The 19,769-nt window shown below is 47.0% G+C and overlaps 1 protein-coding gene across 1 annotated transcript in view; it reads left to right on the top strand.

Annotated features, from left to right (window-relative positions):
* Nucleotides 1-2,191: 2,191 nt before the first annotated feature.
* Nucleotides 2,192-19,769, top strand: part of RASGRF1 (Ras protein specific guanine nucleotide releasing factor 1) — an 84,586-nt gene continuing 67,008 nt past the window's right edge. The window contains exon 1 of the mRNA XM_088452830.1: nucleotides 2,192-2,715. Coding sequence (XP_088308956.1) covers nucleotides 2,467-2,715 — 249 coding nt within the window. The 5' untranslated portion in view covers nucleotides 2,192-2,466. The remainder of the gene's footprint in view (nucleotides 2,716-19,769) is intronic.

Raw genomic sequence — 19,769 nt, 5'->3', positions numbered from 1 at the left:
CCTATGAGCTACATTCTGCAGAAATAACAGGGAGAGGGTTCCTCCAGAACCCACCCCAGCAGACCAAGCATGCACAAACAGCCCGACTCCCAAAGGAGAAGTGAAAGCTTTTGCTATAATTTCAATTCCTACAAACTGCGGGTGATTAATATTACATCTTCTGTGCATAGATCACTCATCTAAATATCACTGGAAAGAACAGATATGAGGGTGGGTGCATCACAGTATGTGTAGGGGAAAAGGGGCAGCTGCACATGGTCCTCTGCCATTCTTGGACTTTAATACCATCTATGCAACTTTACCTTTGTGTTCTAATTGTCATCCAGAAGTTCTGCCTGTGAATATGATAGGGAAATAACTATGTAAGCAACTACGGCAAGTATCCAAATTGTTGCATCAGATGGGGGCTTGATAAGAGCAGTTTTCCATTTCTGAAATGATGTGGGTTTGCCTAAAGTTCAAGAAGGTGCCCATAAGGCTTGACAAGTGTGCACTGCTCAATCTGCACTCTGCTCTGCATTGTTCCCAATATCACTGTCCACAAGTGAGCGCTCACCACTAAGCTTGCTGTTATGGCAAATGTTTCTGATTGGTCCACACACATTTAATTGTTATCGCTGTGAGTCCTCACAACTCTCAGGACCTGTAAGATGTTGTTTTACATCAACCAGCCCTTTTTGGACTCAGATTCCCATATCTCACTTTTCTTCCATAGTACCCATCTTGGTTCAACGCACAGGTCTGTATTATTGGGCTATATTTGCTAACATGCTGCTACAAGGTTACAGCTACAATTCACTAAATTATTCCCCAATGTGAGGCATAATGCTGGGGCATAAGGTTTTGTGTCAAAAGGTATGCTGCAAATCTAAAAGTACACTGCATATGTAAAAGTATACTGCATATGTAAAAGTATACCGCAAATGTGCAGTTGGAGAGCCTGTACATGTGAAATCATTATTTCCACCCATCTCCTTTATAGGCATGCATGAGCCGATAAGGCCCAAGGAACAGATTACAAGGTTTGCACATTGTACGTTACAGCGGCACATCTCACAGGTAGCGCAAGGAAAGTAACAATTAGGGCATCCTGAGATGGAATAGTTAAATAGCTTAGATAAGACTAGCTTATTGTAGTTTTGCAAAATCACCCTACGATTCCGATTCCCATAACATTTTACGGGTACCTGGTAATAACCTCGCAAAAATGATTGGACCCCATGAGAAATCTATGATTTCTCAGCAGCAACCTGCTTAGTAAGTTGCTTTAAAGTAAACATGATAACCGCTTTCTCTGCTGAAAAAGGGGTTATTATCACTACTTAGTAACTATCCCATTATGGGAAATATTGTGAGGTGAAATGAGCAAATTTTGAAAACTGTTCTGGGAAATATTCTGCATTTGGCCGAGAAACTTTGCAGAATATGGCCTACGCCAACCACAGCACTAAACAAAATTAACTGACCACCAATTTCCCAGTTACTGTATATTTATACTGTGAATTTAGCAAAAACCGCAAAATGCTAATTTGTAAATACAGTGCATGTTGGTATTATTTTTGTGAAATTTTAAATCAATTTCTCTTTATCTGTGGCTGTGAGGCGTCAGAAGGCCCAGTGAGATGCATGTCTACCAGCGATGAATGATATAACAGAAAAATGTTGTATTAATATGATTTTACAGGTGAGATACGATCTTTGATTTTCAATGTTGTTCCAGGAAAACATTTATTAATTAATTCTGTGTTGGGATAGGAGGGGGAAAACTTAAGGTCAAATACCACTGGCAAAGGTTGTGCAATTCCATGAACAAATGTAGAATGGAGGAAAAATTTTGTACCGGAAACCTCATCTATTATGAACATAAAAAAATAAACAACTTTATTTTTTTTTGCAATTATAAATGTTATAATTCACCTTCTGGCTGTTTAAGGTGCAGGGAGGTATGCTGCTCACGTAACTATCATTCCCCAACTACAGAGACCTTTCCTGTTGCCCATAAGCTGCCGCTGTCCTGAGCCTGAGCCCAGCCCCGGTCCCCGCTGATATCTCAGCTTAGCTCAGGCAAGTTCGCGGTGTCTGAGCACCACTAATATACCCCCACCTGGATAACCCTCGACACCCCCCGCCCCGTCTCTCTGGGTGCTCCTGACACCCCCCACCCCACGCAGGCTCGGTTCTGCTTCGCCGTGGGCTGGGCTCTGTCCGTGGTGCTGAATCGGCGTCACGTGACACCCAGCTCCCGGGCTCCGGAGACCCGGGACACGCCGCCGCTGATTACCGGGTCAGGGACAGGGGGAGGAGCCAGCGTACGGAGGTGTCGGACTCGGGCTGCACTGGAGGACGCGCCGGTGGGAGGAGTGGGATTATTGTACCCGGCTGTACGGGGAGTACCGGACACCAGGGGAAGAGCGGGGGCACCGTGCGGGGGGTGACGTGGGCGGGGCTCCGAGCCCAGGCCACAAGATGCAGCGGCTCCGGTTGAACGAGGCTCACGCCGTGCACCTGGGGCAACTCGCCCGGAAGGACGGGACCCGGAGAGGCGTCCTCAGTAAGCGCAGCTCGGACAACAGCCGCTGGCAGAGCCGGAGCTTCTCCCTGCTGCACAACCTGCTCTTCTGCTTCGAGAGCGAGTCCAGCGGCCGCCCGTGTGCGCTCTACCTGCTGGAGGGATGCAGCTGTGAGCGAGGAGCCAAGGGGGGCCCGGACAGACAGGTACCCATACTGCAGGGGGTCATTACATACAAGTACCCACACTAAAAGGGGCCAGAAGTCAGGTACCGATACTGCAGGGGGCCATTACATACAGGTACCCACACTAAAAGGGCCAGAACAGTCAGGTACCCATACTGCAGGGGGCCATTACATACAGGTACCTACATTAAAAGGGGCCAGAACAGTCAGGTACCCATACTGCAGGGGGCCATTACAAACAGGTACCCACGCTGAATGGGGCCAGAACAGACAGGTACACATACTGCGGAGGGCCCAGACAGACAGGTGCCCACACTGCAGGGGGCTAGGACAGACAAGTACACATGCTGCCGGTGGCCCGGACAGACAGGTACTCACGCTACGATGGTCCCGGACAGACAAGTTAACAAAATACTGGGGCCCCGGACAGACAAGTACCCACACTTTGGAGAGCTCAAACAGGGAGCATCCTCTCTGCCGGTGACCTGGACAGAGACAGGTACCTACGCTGCCGGTGGCCTGGACAGACAGGTACCCACACTGCGGGGGGGGGAGGGCTCCCTGCAGACAGGTTACCAAAACACGGGGGGCCCGAACAGACAGGTGCCCACTCTGCGGAGGGCTTAGACAGATAGATGCCCACACTACGGGGGCCCTGACAGACAGCTATGCACACTGAACAGACAGGTATTCAGACTGTGGGTGGCCTGGACAAACAGTTTCACACACTGTGGGAGGCCCGGACAGACAGAAACCCACACTGTGGGGGGGCCAAGCCAGCCAGACAGACAAACAGGCCTTGACTATGAGTGGGAGACTGGTGCTCTGAGTAGACAGGTGTACACTACATAGTGTAGGGGGTACTGACATACACAGTTTGGTGTAATAGTCCTGGTACAGGGCGTCTGCACAGTTATATGGGAGACTGCACAGGTACAAGGGGGCTGCACAGGTATAGGGGGTTCTGAACAGGTACAGGGAGTCTGTATAGGTACATGGGAGTATGCACAAGTACAGGGTGTCTGCACAGGTAGAGGGAGTCTACACAGGTAGAGGGGGTCCTCACGGGTAGTGGTAGGTAGACATGTTAATATGGTTGGTGAGCTAGCAATGTTCATAGTAGGTAACTAGAGGGTCTTCAGAAGTATACAGAGTTGGTGGACATTGAGCAGATACAGAAGGCAGGACAGATGGCTATATAAAGCTTTGAGAAATGAGGAGAGTTTGTGGCCTATATCACTGTATTTTGCAGGAGGTTACTGAAAGGAGCAGGGTGTCAGAACATGCAGGCCTACACATTTTGTGTTATGTATGTTCAGGGTAAAAAAAAAAAAAAATAAGGACAGGATACATGCAGAAAGGTTGAGGGCTCAGATAAAGAAGCAGATGCACTTAGCCAGTCCAGTATTCACAGATCAGGGAATATGTAAAATGGTGCAACGCGGCTAGCAGTGCTGAATTATTATTGGGAGGGGCTACCCTATACAAAAATAGTATTGCACTTACTTGGTCTAAAAACTTTGGTTTCTGTGCAGTGCAGATGTATATAGAGCAAGTTTACAGTATACTCAGTGCAGGACTTGAGAGATACATGATACAGGTGTCCCTATACAGTAATAGTCAACCACTGGAAGGAGTAATGGATATTGCTGGCCTATACACAGCAGCGTGTAGCATATCGGGGAAAAGGACAGTGAGGCTAGGTGATAAGAGAGAGACAAACAAGGTCAGAGATAGATACATAACCAATGTTTAAGGAGGTAGCAGGTTAGAAAAGTTCCCACAGAAAGGAGGGACATGGATGCATGGAACCCTGTTGATACTGTGCACAACTAGATAGGAGACGTGTGGGGACACTGATTAGATGAGCCTGTGTACAGTGGGTTTTAAGGCTACAGACAATATTGTTTTTTTTTTAAATTCAGGGTAAATGACTGATAAAGGAATTACAATAGGTAACAATCATTTCATTATTATACATTTTTCCCCAATATCTGTTTCTTCCCCTAATCCCACCAAATCATGTAATTGGTTGTTATAGATTATGTATAGGGATCATGGAACATAAATATACTGTATGTATACAGGTATCAGGTAGGCTATAAGTTTTGTTAGTATAATGTACTGTAAGTTAAAGCTAAGGAAAAGCTTTAACCCCATTTATGTATGGGAAAAGTATTATGCCATTATTTAAAATGCAATTACACATTTGTTATTATAGCAGCTTTCATATTTAACAATCTTTTAGACTACCCGGCACTTTCACAAGTCAATTAACATGATTTAAAACTTGACTAAATGTGCCCAGTTTTGGTGCATCTAGAAGCTGCTGCACTAAAAAGTTAATTTCACCCCCATTTGGTAATGCAGGCACAGTTAGATCAAGCAGCAGGAAAAGTTTTCTGTTCCATACTGCAATTAAAAGTTTGGTTGTATCTGCACCACCTATGGTTCTACAAGGGACTTAAGCTGGGTACACACCTATACAATTATAGAACCGAACAACCGATAGTGGCTGATTGGCCTGATAATTCTTCAGGTGACTTAAGCTGGGTACACACCTATACAATTATAGAACCGAACAACCGATAGTGGCTGATTGGCCTGATAATTCTTCAGGTGACTTAAGCTGGGTACACACCTATACAATTATAGAACCGAACAACCAATAGTGGCTTATTGGCCTGATAATTCTTCAGGTGTGTATGCAGAAGCGTTGGCCGATAAACTGCTTCAAACGCTCCTGCAGTGGTCTGATCAAGAGGCTGCAGATTCTGAGTTTCCTAAAATTTTAGATGCCCGACCATCCGATCCCATAGAAGAAATTACACACTGAGCTAAAAATAGCTCAGTGTGTACAGGGGTTACACTGATCATATAACCGCTCCAAGGATCGGAGAGTTTGTATAATCTGCAGAGTAATTTGCACAGTGTGTACCAAAATGGATATCTGCTCTGTTACTTCTTTCCACTTCATATGTGCCTATGCAACGTAAGGAAACTCCACCTAAAATACCCTATTACCTATAAATACCATATAAGGGTTCCATGCCAGCGTCATCCAGATTTCTAGAAAACTAACTCCAACTAGCACTATTACATTACTCCTTGTACCCACATGAATATCCACACAGGTTCAAACTGTGTTCTGTTAGTTTATAATACTGGTGTTGACTGGGCAGAACCACAGAATATTACCAGTTTTTAAAGTGGGAACAAAATGCAGCTGCAGCATTGGCAGGAGAGAGTTCACCTGATCTGTGTGTAGACTTGGCTGGATGGAACAAACTTTTAGATGGAGTTAGTCATTTATGACCCAAAGTCACTTTGGCAGCAGTAATGTAGGATGTTAAATGCCAAGGTTTAAGGTGTTTTGTGACCCTGAAACTATACAGAGTATATATGCCTATAGTGGGATGATAACTGGCTCCACATGAATTTGTTCTTCAAAATTTGTGGGTCAATCCTATTCCATGTGAAGGGTGCGAATTGCCGTTGAAACTGCGTTAAAACGTCGGCAACGGCACAGCGCCTCGCACCCTTCGATGCCCACTCCGAGCCCGAATTCGCTTAATTTTGCACTTTTAGGCAAATCTGGGCTGCCGTCAAGCTTGGCCGTTGTTGCGATGACTCAAGGATTGATCCCTTATATTCTCTTAGGAAAAGGTAATGTGCCAGTTGAAATAAATATATGGACAAATCAGGTGTATACTACACACAGTACCGTAAACATGGTAGGAACATTCTGTTGAAGGCAAAAATAGTGTAGCTCATGAGTGTGAACAGTTATGACTGATATTTATTTATACAGTATCTGTTATATATCTGTTATATATTATTGGAAGAATATGTGTAAATATAAGATGATTTTACAAGAGAACTTTATTAAAAGGCTGAAAGCTCTATTCATAGTGAAACTGGGTGTTTTCAATGGCAATATGGCCTTTTCTCATTTCGCCCTATACCGGCGATAACACTGCTATCGCCACGGATGGTGTCTTCATGACTTTTCATGGGAAAGACAATGTAAAAAGGTATTAAGGTGCTATTAGGATAACAGATGAAAATCATAAAAGAAAAATTCTTTATTCTTTGTATAAAGTTTTTTTTGCTTAAATGTTTTTAACTTTTTTTTTATTATAAACTTTTATTTATTTGTTATTTTTTTAACTTGACATGAAAGCCCAAATCTGGTCTTTCAGTCCCATTGCAGATACGTGCGCCAACTCGTGTATGCACATATTTACAGAGACTGACTTTGCAAACTGGTGAGTTAACCCTTGAGCCAGTATCGCTCAACTGCTTTGGCATTTTTGAGGTTTTTTTATATGTATATAATACATAATAAAGTATTATTAGTAGACACCAGATGTTAGACAGACAATAGGTCGACACTAAAGGTCGACATGGAAGAAGGTCGACAAGTACAAATAGGCGACAGGGTCAAAAGGTCAAAATGAAAATGGACAGCACAAAAAAGGTTGACACCATTTTTTGGTTTCATATTTTAGCCCTAACCTTCACCCTAACCCTCCCTCCTATTACCTAAGCCTAACCGTCGGGGTAGGTGCCTAACCCTAACTGTCCCTTCTAGTGCCTAACCCTACCCTTCGGTAAGTGCCTATCTCTAAACCTCCCTCCTGGTGCCTAACCCTAACCGCTGGGGTAAGTGCCTAACCCTAACCACCAGGGTAAGTGCCTAACCCTAACCGTTAGTGTAAGTGCCTAACCCTAACCCTCCGGTAAGTGCCTAACCCTAACCCTAAAAAACAAAAAACAAAAAAATATTTTGACCATTTTTTTTGTGTCGTCCATTTTCATGTCGTCATTTTTAACCTGTCGACTATTTGTAACTGATACCTTCTTCCATGTCGACATTTACTGTGTCGACCTTTTGTACCTATTGCCCTTTTGTCCCTGTCGATCAATTTTCTGTCTAACATCTGGTGTCTATCTAGACATGGTCGACCTTTTTCATGCAGATCTATAGACTGGCATCCGAATATAGTCTATCAGTTCACTAAGATCTGAGGCACTGTTCTTTGATTTCACTAATTCTTATAAAATTGATAGTCTACGTTCTTATGAATATTGATTGTAGGTAAATTGACTACGTTCCGAGTTATGCATATCCTTCAAGAAACTGGAATGCCATACTCTTATTTATAATGAATATGGGCTTGATTCACTACGGATCGCAATTCTGCTTAAACGCAAGCATCATAAGCCCTCTATGCCCTGAGGCGTTAGATCCTTACACAGATGTTATTGTCTTAATTGACCTTAATGAAGACACGGACAACTGAAGTGGAATCAAAATTGAACAAATATTTATTAAATACACATCTCTTTCGTGGCGAATGAAAAGCATTGCTTTCCGAGCTCTAGCCCACGAATAAACTATGAATGAGGCTACCTGAAGGCCTCTGACGCAACCTGAGTTACGATAGGCTACACCCCCTTTCATTTGGCTTAGTACTACTGAGCCCCACCTCTAGGAAGAAGCCCAGGTCCCCCCTTAAGGGCAGAGACAACTTGCCCTGGGAAAGGCAGGCGCCCCGCAACTACCACTTGCGCCCTGTTGGGCCGCTGAGAAGCAATGCTTTTCCGCCAATGCTAGGTCTAAAAGAACCGCAGCCCGCCACCAAAACTACAATCCACCCCAAATGCGGAGAAAAGGCTACGCAAAAACAGAGTCATGCCCGCTTCATTAAGGTGCACCCCGTCAGAACGAAACAAACTGGGGTCATCATATTTGACATAAGGGTGTTTAATGACAGAACCCCCTCTTGCTGTAACAAAGTTACCAACAGAAGCATTGACTTTCTTCCTCGTCCGGTCTAAGACCGCTGCGCTGTAAGGGCATCGACACACTTGACGTTGGGTGATGTCAGACCATATTATTCTAATGGGAACCCACCGAGACTGCACCTCTTCTAAATCAGCTTTAATACGAAGTATAAGGCTGATACCTGTCCCTCTCCCCAGATCGTTGCCACCGGCATGCAAAACCAAGCACCCGGGTGCCCCCCATTTTGCAATGGACTCAGTGACAAGTGGAATGATTCCCTCCCATCTAAGCCCCCTGACACCTAACCACCTAACCTCCCGACCGCCCAATAGACCTGCTGCCCTGGTGGATAAATGAGATTGCCCTGCCCAGTAAATGAAGGAATGCCCGATAAACCAAATAGGTGAGCCGTCTTGAGATGTATCTGTAATCAGATTAATCCCAAAACAGTTAATGCTAATCCATTAACAAGGACATACAGGCCAATACAACAATTTCAAACAAACAACACCAATATGAAACAAAATTGGGCAGCCGAGGGAAGGGAGGGAAGAAAGGAGGGGTAGCTCGATAATGAGGAAAGGAGCAGGCGACCCAGGCGAAGGTAAAACCATCTAAAAAAACCCTTGGGGGTATAAATTCTTTGTGGTTTTTTTTTTCTTTTTTATATTTCTTTCTTTATTCATTCATTTTATTTTGTTTAATTTCTTTCTTTATTCATTCATTTATTTTTCATTTCTTTCTTTCGGCCAAATCCCTTCACACCCCCACAATGGTGACGAGTAAAAGTCTGGATCAACCCATCAGGGAGCGCATTCCTAGCTGCTGGTGTTAGGCCGGATGTACCGATTGTAAGCGGACGATTTCCAGCGGCCAAGCGACTGAATGCTGCTAACTGACATGCCCTCCTCCGCAGCGCAAGTGGCAGCCCCTATCCTGAAAGAATGAGTGCCGTACGCAGACGTATCCAATTTTAAGGCCAGTAAACAACGCTTAAATACAGCTGAAAATTGGAATTTTGTGAGGGAAGAGGCATTAGCGTGCGCCAGCCAGTGTGAACAGCCGTCGGGGCGTAAACTGGCGAACTTAACTGCCAACGAAATGGGGTACGCTGTTGACTGAGGCTGCTGCTTGAGGGTGATCCATCGTCCCCGGCCCAGCTGATCAGTTTTTGAGCGGTGAATTTTGCACAACAGGGAATCTGCCTTAAGGACTATATTCTCCGCTAACATTCCAGAATCCAACGATCCTTTGGATGACGCAACCAGCTCGCAACTTCTAAAGGCCCCGTAAAAAGCCATTGAAAAAGCAACCTGGAACAGGGCTGCCTCGTGTGGATCCGCAGCTACCGTCGGGACTATTTCAACTAGCGAACGCAACAACGAAAGGTCAATGGGCCGCCTCCTATCCTCCTTGGGCTTGTCGCAACGAGACCATCCTTTCATGGCTTTAGAAACTAAAAAGGATTTAGTTAGATCTGCTCTGCCATATAATTTTGAAAAATAAGCAATCCCAGCTAGGGCCGTGCTAGTGGACGGCCTGGATCTGCCTCCTTCGTAACAGCCCCAGACAAAAGCGCTAAGACATTGCTCTTCTGTCTTACCTGAAGCAACCTCTGACCCGAGGAAGTGCTCCCAATCCCTCCAGGCCGCAAGGTATGCGCGACGCGTAGACGGCGCTAAGGCCATGGTCACCAGTCCTTCTATGCCGGCTCGACAATCTGCCACACAGAAGGAGGACAAATTAAACCTCGCAAACTCGCCTTCAGAGCTAAGGCCCTCATTCAGAGCTGGACACTCTGAGCAGAGCGCACGCTCTGAATGAGGGCCGTCCTCCATAATTATGGAGCGTCCTCCTGGACGCTCGTATAGCTGTGGGTCACCACCCACAGCCTATACGAGCGTGCAGGTTGATGGCCGCGATGGTCTTGACCATCGCCACTGCGAGCCGGAGCCTGCGGTTGAGTTTCTCAACCGCAAAGCCCGGAGTGATTTTGGCTCTATCAGAGCCAAAATCACTCCCACTGACATCACTAGTGATGTCAGTGGGTCGGCTTCTGACGGTAGGCGTTCCCTTGGGAACGCCCCCGTCTGGGAGGCACGCCCCCGGCACGCCCACCAAAGGGGGCATGCTGTCAATCAACATCGACAGCACGCCCCCTTTGATCAGACACAACGAGCGAAGGAAAGTCCTTCGCTCGTCGCGTCTGGCGCATGCGCACGACGGAGCTCCCTCCGTCGTGCGCATGCGCAGTGCACACCATCGACCCACTTGCGAGCGGACAGCCGCTTGCGAGTGGGTCTGAATCAGGCCCTAAGCCCCTAAACCTCAACCACTGGAAACGTGACAATGCATCTGCTATACAGTTGTCGGTCCCCGGGACGTGGCACGCCCTAAAACCAATATTCGCCTCTAAACAACGGAGGACCAAATGCCTGACTAAGCGCAAAGCAGGCATGAAAGACGACTTTTGGTTATTAATGGCTTGCACAACCCCCAAATTGTCGCACCAGAACACAATGTTCTGATTACTCAATTTGTGGGTCCAGAGCTCAACGGCAACAATTATTGGAAAAAGCTCCAATAGAAGCATATTAGCCGTCAAACCTGAGGCATGCCAAGCCTCCGGCCAAGGCTCGGCGCACCAATCGCCATCAAAATAAGCGCCAAAACCGAATGCCCCGGACGCATCTGTGAACAGCTGGAGACACTTGCTATCGACGGGCGGGGAGGGCCAAATCCTAACTCCATTGAACTTGTCCAAGAACGACAACCACAAAGTCAGATCATCCTTGATTTCCCTAGGCAGTCGCAATTTGTAATGGGTTAAAGATATACCCGAAGTGGTCCTCTCCAGCTTCCTACAAAAAACTCTCCAAATTGGTATCACACGGCATGAAAAATGCAACAACCCTAACAAGGATTGCACTTCCCGTAACGAAACCTTATTTGCCGCTATGCAATGACTAATCTGCTCTCTCAACCGCTGAACCTTGTCCCCAGGTAAGCGACAACAACCGGCCGATGTGTCTATCTGTATGCCCAAGTAGGATAAGCACGTCGCTGGACCTTCTGTTTTCTCATGCGCGATGGGCACCCCAAGAGTATGGAACAATGAGTTAACTGAAAAAAGCACATCGCCGCACGTGGTCTGACCCGCTGGTCCCACAGCTAAAAAGTAATCCAGGTAATGTGTAATACCTGCATGACCGGGACCCGTCTGAATGCACCATTGAAGAAAAGTACTAAACTTCTCGAAGAACGCGCAAGAGACTGCGCAGCCCATAGGGAAACAGCGATCCACATAATAAGAACCGTCGAACTTAAAACCCAGCAGCCGGAAAGATTCGGGGTGTAATGGCAACAAACGGAAGGCCGACTCGATATCCACCTTCGCCATTAGTGCCCCAAGCCCAAAACTTCTAACTAGCCGTAGTGCATCGTCAAAAGATTGGTAACTCACGCTACAAATGTTAGGCTCGATAGCATCGTTAAAAGACCGGCTGACAGGGTACGACAAGTGTTGTATGAGCCTGAACTTACCCATGACCTTTTTGGGGACTACACCCAGTGGCGATACGCACAAATTTGGAATGGGAGGTTCAGAAAAAGGACCGACCATGCAACCCAAACTCAGCTCTGCACCCACTTTTGCTCTGACCACGTCGGGGTACATTCTGGCCGAGCGCAGGTTGCGAGAAGCTACAGCTGTAACAGGTGCTACAACCGGGATGCGAATACCGAATGCAAAACCGTGAAATAAAAACTCCGCGGATGCCCTATCCGGGTAAAAACGTAACCATCTGCTCAACGCCGGCAAACTAATCGGGGACGGAGCTAACTCCAGACTACTTGGCGTTGTCGCCGCGAGGGGTGCTTGAAGACCCGACTGTCTTGGTGCAATCTTTGGCGGAGTGGTTTCCGCTGCAGCTAGTACAGGAGTGACGAAAACGACACTTTGCACCCCTGTCGCATTGTCCACTGTTAAAGGCAAAGCATTTCCCTTTAACGAAAGGAATGGCCTGCGATTTGCCTGTGACCGGATTCTTACGCTTTGGGGCGCTGTCACCCACAAATTTTCGTTGCTGCGTAACGTCGAGCCATACTTCGACGTCCTTGAAACCCAAAGCCATGGTTTTTTTACCGTCCTGCTTCCTACGAAAATCTTCATCGTAGGAACGCCAGGTGGTGCCGCGGGCCTTAACCTGCATGCCATGAATAAGATGAATGTACCTAAGTACATTCATGTGCTCCGCCGGCCTTGTCTCTAGGTAACAAGCACCGAAAACCAGCATGCCAGTCATCCAATTGTCATAAGAACGGTACGCTTCTTCGCCCATTCCCCCCGCGGCTTTAGCTGACGCTAAGCCTTTCCTGCATAACTCCGGAATTGTAAAGATGTCTACATAGCGACCTTTGTTAATCTTCTCCTTAATACGCTTCCTAACACCTCTAGTGATAGCCGTATTGGAGCAATGTACTAAATCGGCCTCCGAAGCCGCAGAGGCTGCTGGTGCCCTTGCTGGCTTAACCCCCTACTCCTGCGTCCTTTCCTTTAAAATGCCGCTCTAGCATGCGGATGAGCTTGCGGTGCCTCCTAGGCGAACCCAAGGTAGAACTAGAATCGCTGGTGCTTGAGCTGTCACTGCCAGGTACAATATCATCATAACCCTCCTCACCAACATCGGCGACCGCGGTCGTAGCTCTTCCGTCTTTATCTGTTGCTGGCGTCTGTAGGGTCTGCGGGGTCCCGAGCGTATTCTCCACTCTGTTCTCTGGATTTTCGGAAGGGGCTGTAAAAGAAAGAGTAGCAGCAGTATCAACAAGCCCAACATCGTGTGTCGTATTAGCAACAGGAACTGTCCCTACAGATTGTGGTTGTTCAATCACATTTAACGACCCAACCTCTGAAGCAGGGTGTAGGCCGACGAGAGGGGGTTGGTTAGAACTTGGCGATGTAGTAGACCCCCAACCTGGAGGAGCCCAATAGGGGTAAGGACCCGTCGCAGCAGACCCTTGCGCCAAAGGCTGGTAAAATGTGGGCCAATAAGGAAACATTGAGTGTTGCGGTGCGTGCAAAAAGGAGGCTGGCATGGGTGCTTGCATCCATGGGGATGTGACCTGTGAAGTGTGCGGAACACCCGACCCACTAAGGCCAAGGTGGGCCCCAACACCTACTGCGGGCGAAAATGCGGGAGCGTTAGGGATGAAAGCCGGGTGTGCGATTGCGGAAGTTGCAGCTGGCGCGAAGCTAGTATTAGAATAACTGACCTGTGAAAGTGCAGGAGCCTGCACCGTGGCCAGACCAGTAAGAGCAGGGAAATTGTTCGCCTGCAAGGGGGGCTGCGGATCAGGAGTAGGGGGCAGCGAGTCATGGGAGCTGCCCTCCTGAGGCCTGAGCTGTGGGGGGGCCTGATAGGGGACAGCCGCCAGGCAGTCTCCCTCATCGTCTGTGGAGACTGCCTGGTGTGAGGGGGGGAGGGGGGCCTGCGTGTGGGGGACCTGCGCCCGGGCCTGGGCGCCTGACAAAGGAGCTGGAGGGGGGAGGGCGCAGCCCGCTGAATGCTGCGCCGAGGACCGGCGTGGCTGAGGCGGGGTCATGTGACCTGCGAGCAGGGGCAGGCTGGCCGGGAGTAAGTGCAGCGCCCAGCAGCACGCGCGGCTGGCGGGAGCCGGCGAGCCGCACGCGACCGGGCCGCTGGTGGCGCCCGGCGCGTGGACAGCGCGGCTATCGCTGCGGGCGGAGTAATGGGCAAAGGGGGGTCGTGAGCCCACGCTGTACAAAACTGGTGAGCGGGAAGGAGGGGGGGCGATGAAAGTGAGTGAGAGAGTTCAGCCAGGACAGGGGGGGGGGGGGGGCGGAGCGCCTGGGAAACGACATGGTGAGGGATGGAAAGGATAAAAGAATTGACAGGGAAGAAAGTGGTGAAAAAGGAAGTGATAGCAGGAAGATTGTAGTGTTGAGTGTCAGGGATGAATAAAGGAATATAAAGAATTAAATAATGAGAGTCTGAAAACAAGATGGCCGACACTTAACTCTCAATTTGCAAGTCACAAAGAGGAAGTAAAACCTGCTTCCCCCTTTTTAAGTATGTGAGCTAAGCCCTCCCCACCAAACCTGTGATAGGCTGTTTTAACCAGCCTAGGCCTGTCAATCATAAGGCAGATTGACATGAAAAACCCAATGAGCTTCTCTAACCCCCATATACAGAGTCTTATGTAGCATCAGGCATATGCTGCCTTCAGCTACCTTAGTTGCTAATATCAGCAGTGCTATTTAAATGCTCGCATTCACATTGAGATCACATCCTGGCATAAGGACGCCCACTTCTTCACTTCCTCACATCTGTATACTAGGGCACGCCCCTACAACGGCATTGCAACGCACTGGCACGCCTGCGTTCGCCCGACCACCCCCTCGTCACCACCCACAAAAGGCACTTCCTGTCAATCACTCTGCTCTGGGTCTGCGTAGCCTCTGCAATCACAGTTCCGAACGCAATTGCTAGTTCACGCACTGCAATGCATACGTATGTGCAGAACGCAACAGTCGACCGATTGCGTGCGTATTAGCAACTGCATTCCTTGCTGAATCAGGCCCTGTATCCATGCACCTGTATCCATGCACCTGTATCCATGCATCCATGAATTTTTCTTTCTGAATTGAAAAGCAAATTGATTTAGGTGAAGTTCTGTGTATATGTTAAAGGCATATATATAAAGCAGTAGTACAGTACTGTACAGTACAATTATTACTGACATTTAGAGCCAACATTTCATATTACATAACAGTGGTTTATGCAAAATGTGCATTGCAGCTTTCTTTTTGTTACCACTTCCATCTGTTTAAATGATAGCCATCCAACACAGCAAATGTCATTTGGAGGGGAATTCAATTCAATGAGTTATATTATAAAAAATGACACTTCATTCGACATTAGAAAGATCTGACAGAGGGCCTGATTCAGACCCGGACGCAAGCGCTGATCGCTCTCACCCGGGTCGATGGTGGCCCAGAGCACATGCGCGAGACCCGGATAGCGACGGGCAATCCGTCGCTCCGGGTCTTGTACCAAAGGCGGCGTGCTGTCGATGTTGAGTGACAGCACGCCCCTTTGGTGGGAGGACCGGGGGGGGTGGCTGCCCAGATGGAGGCGTTCCCATGAGAACGCCTACTGTCTGGGGGCGGCCCCACTCTGTCTGAGCCGAACGCTCTCTGGGGCTTGCGGCAATGAGACCCTACTAGAAGGTCTTGACCATCGCGACCATCTTCCTGGCCGCTCGCTATAGCTGTGGGTGGTCACCCACAGCTATGCAAGCGGCCAGGAGGCCGCACAAAAAAAAAAAAATGCCCTGTTTCAGAGCGAGTGCTCTGTCAGAGCGTCCGATTCTGAATCAGGGCCACTGTCCCGTGCCATACTCCTTTTTTTTTTTTCCTCTTCATGCTTGGCCTGTCTGAGACGAACAGTATAAGTCTCACCGTCTTTCCTCATTTTTATCCTATTCAAAGGATAGCGGAGTGCAGGAACAGGACCATTAGAGAGAGCTGGTAGCCCAGCAGTTGTGGCAGATAGAGCAGATAAGGTAGTAGAAATGTGTTATTTTTGTTCTCATCATACTCAATATAATATTATATAGTTTTTGTTCCATTTTGGATGGAATAGTTAAAATGAATAAAGCCTTTCTGTAACAGAATTTTCTGGGCATGAGTCATAAATATTCTACTAGCCATTCTGATAGAGAGCCCTATACTTAGAAAAGGCTGAATTCAGTTTATACAGGACAGTTGTTATATGGAGGGTTTGTGCAATCTACCCATTGATACAGGAACAAGTTGTAGCGATTGATTATAGAAAGCACCAATACATGAAGTGGTGTTCTCAAATTAGAACTTTCTATTGGATAGTCAAAATCAACATTCACATACTCTGAAGTGCCAATAGACATTGGATAGCAATATGTAAAGGTAATGGTAGGTGACGGCACCGTACTGTGACATCTTGGAAATGCCCAGACCTGCATCATTTGTCATCTGACATCTCATGAGTCAGTTTAAATACCAGCTAGGCTGCTCATGACAAGGCGACCTTGGAGTTTGAATGAGACATCACTCCTTGATAGTGGGTGCCTGATGGATGGGACATCCCATTTCGAAGTTGTCCTGACATTCAACATTCCTCGATCAGAGGTGTCACGTGTGTAACTTGAATACCTCAAGAAAGGCATTACCCCCCACCTTGGACAGTGCAGTGGCCGACCACGGTGCTTAATGATCATGACCAGTGTCGTCTGGCCAGAATTGTCTGTGGCAACAGACATAAGACACTGGCTCAAGACACCACCACATTCAATGCAGGAAGTACCAGACGCATATCCAGCAAGTCAGTGCAGCATTTTTTAACTTCTATGGGATATGGGAGAAGAAGACCCGCCAGAGTGCCCCAGGTAACACTACGACACCGGACACAGGACCTCACCTGGGCTTGTGATGTTGCTAATTGGACCCTGGAGGACTGGTAACATGGCGTTGTCCGATAAGTCACGGTTCCAGTTTCGGGCTGATGGTTGGGTTCAGGTATGGCGCAGAGCTCATGAGGCTATGAACCCCAGTTGTCAACAAGGTACCGTACAGGCTGGTGGTGGTCCCATAATGGTGTGGGGTGTGTTCACTTGGCATGGGTTGTGTCCACTGGTCCGCCTGAACACGTCATTGACCAGTAAGTGCTACGATTGCATCGCTTGATGACCATTTGCAGCCCTTCATGGACTTCATGTACCCCCACAATGATGGAATATAACAGCAGGATAATGCACTGTCATCGGTCCCATGTTGTTCAGAATTGGTTCGGGGAGCATTCTGGAGAGTTCCGGTGAATGTTGTGGCCACCACGTTCGCCCAATATGAACCCAATCGAGCATTTATGGGACATGTTGGAGAAGTCCATTCACACCCAAGATCCTGCACCTACAAATTTCAGGGAACTGTGGGAACCTCTCTAGATGTCTTGGGTCAACATCGCTCCAGAGTTCTTCCATCCACTTGTGGAAGCAATGCCACGTTGAGTTTCTGCACTTCGCTGGGCTAGAGGGGGTTCTACACGATAATAGGCATCTATCCCATGGCTTTTGGCACTTCAGTGTACTATACAAAACCTTTACTGCTTATGTAATGCTGTATGGAGTTAGATTGTTCTGACGCTGTAAGGAACAAACCTGATTGATCAGAAGATAGGGACTATCAGTACAACAGGTTAAGAGATGGTCTCTTCTACTTGTCGTGGTAGCAAGTATCGGACAGCATAGAGGAGATGCTTTATATACTGGTGTTTAGTGTGTGATAGTGAAAATGCAAGTATTTAATTCTGCTCTCTAACACTGCATGATAGATGCTTACACTGCTTGTAGAAGAGATTCATCTGAAAATACTTTACAGTTTTGTTTCCTGTCTCATGGTAGTGAGATAACAATCGGAATCACATACACTATTATATTTGCTGTGAATGTTTTGTATAATATGTAAGTGTAGATTTCATCTTGTGCCCTTTTACTACTACGTATTATTATTATCTTTTATTTGTAAGGTGCCATAAGGGTTCCGTGACAGCGTACAAGGGGATAAAATTGTCAACAAGAATTATAATTATAGACACTATAGAAATTTACATAGATACATAAATAAAGTGAGCATTTAGCATGATTATAAAGAGATGACAAAAAGGAGAGGGCGCTGCTAAAGAAACTCACAATCTATAGCGGATATGTATAGACACAATGGTGAATAGAATTAGGAGGAGGGGAGGTAAGCTAAAATACAAAAAATTAGTTTTTAGGGCACCTGAAGTCTGAATGAAAGACTAAAGGAGGGAAGGTGGACAATCCAGAGTTTAGGAACAGCCTTGAAAATTTCTTAATGCAAGAGTGGAAATAGGGGTTCAGAGAGGAGGTGAGGCAGCAATCATTATCTGATCAAAGAGGGCGAGAGGGAGTATGTGAGGAAATGAGGCTGGAGTTGTAGGGTGGAGCGGTGAGGATGAGAGAGAGGAGCTTGGCAAAAAGGGGCAGAAGTGATAGAGTGACAAGAGAGTAATATATTATATGGACAGCAAAGTTGAGGATAGACTAGAAGAGAGGCAAAGCAGGACTTAGGAAGGTCAGAGAGGAGTAGATTACAGTACTCAAAGAGGGAAATAAGAAGGACATAAATGAGAATTTTACAATCATCCAGGGAACAGCCTGATTCTAGAAATATTGCCGAGGTGGAAATGGTAGAATTGTGAAAGGAACTATATGTGAGAGGAGAAGCTAAAGGCAGAGTCGAGGGTGACATTGATACAGCACAGGTAAAATATGGAAGGTTATATAGGGCAGTAATTGGTACAGAACAGTTATAATATGAGGGATTGTGTAGGGCAATCTTTGGTACAGGGCTGGAGTTATATGGGAGGTTGTGTAAGGCAATTATTGGTATAGGACCGGTCTAATATGGGAGGTTGTGTAGGGCAGTCATTGGTACAGGACCGCTGTAATATGGGAGGTTGTGTAGGGCAATTATTGGTACAGGACCAGTGTAATATGGGAGGTTGTGTAGGGCAATTATTTTATTATAGGACCGGTGTAATATGGGAGGTTGTGTAGGGCAATCATTGGTAAAGAACCAGGTGTAATATGGGAGGTTCCGTAGTACAATTATTGGTACAGGAATGGTGTAATATGGGAGGTTGTGTAGTGCAGTCATTGGTACAGGACTGGTGTAATATGGGAGGTTGTGTAGGGCAGTCATTGGTACAGGACCGGTGTTATATGGGAGGTTGTGTAGGGCAATAATTGGTACTGGTCCGGTGTAATATGGTAGGTTGTGTAGGGCAATTATTGGTACAGGACCAGTGTAATATGGGAGCTTGTGTAGGGCAATCATTGGTAAAGCACTGGTGTAATATGGGAGGTTGTGTAGGGCAATTATTGGTACAGGACCGGTGTAATATGGGAGGTTGTGTAGGGCAATCATTGGTAAAGGACCAGGTGTAATATGGGAGGTTCCGTAGTACAATTATTGGTACAGGAACGGTGTAATATGGGAGGTTGTGTAGGGCAGTCATTGGTACAGGACTGGTGTAATATGGGAGGTTGTGTAGGGCAGTCATTGGTACAGGACCGGTGTTATATGGGAGGTTGTGTAGGGCAATAATTGGTACTGGTCCGGTGTAATATGGTAGGTTGTGTAGGGCAATTATTGGTACAGGACCAGTGTAATATGGGAGCTTGTGTAGGGCAATCATTGGTAAAG

This window comes from Taudactylus pleione, unplaced genomic scaffold (assembly GCF_031769625.1).
Source record: "Taudactylus pleione unplaced genomic scaffold, aTauple2 ptg000556l, whole genome shotgun sequence".
Lineage (NCBI taxonomy): Eukaryota > Metazoa > Chordata > Amphibia > Anura > Myobatrachidae > Taudactylus > Taudactylus pleione.
Note: the sequence above shows the minus strand (reverse complement) of the source record. Positions and strands in the feature narration are given on the sequence as shown.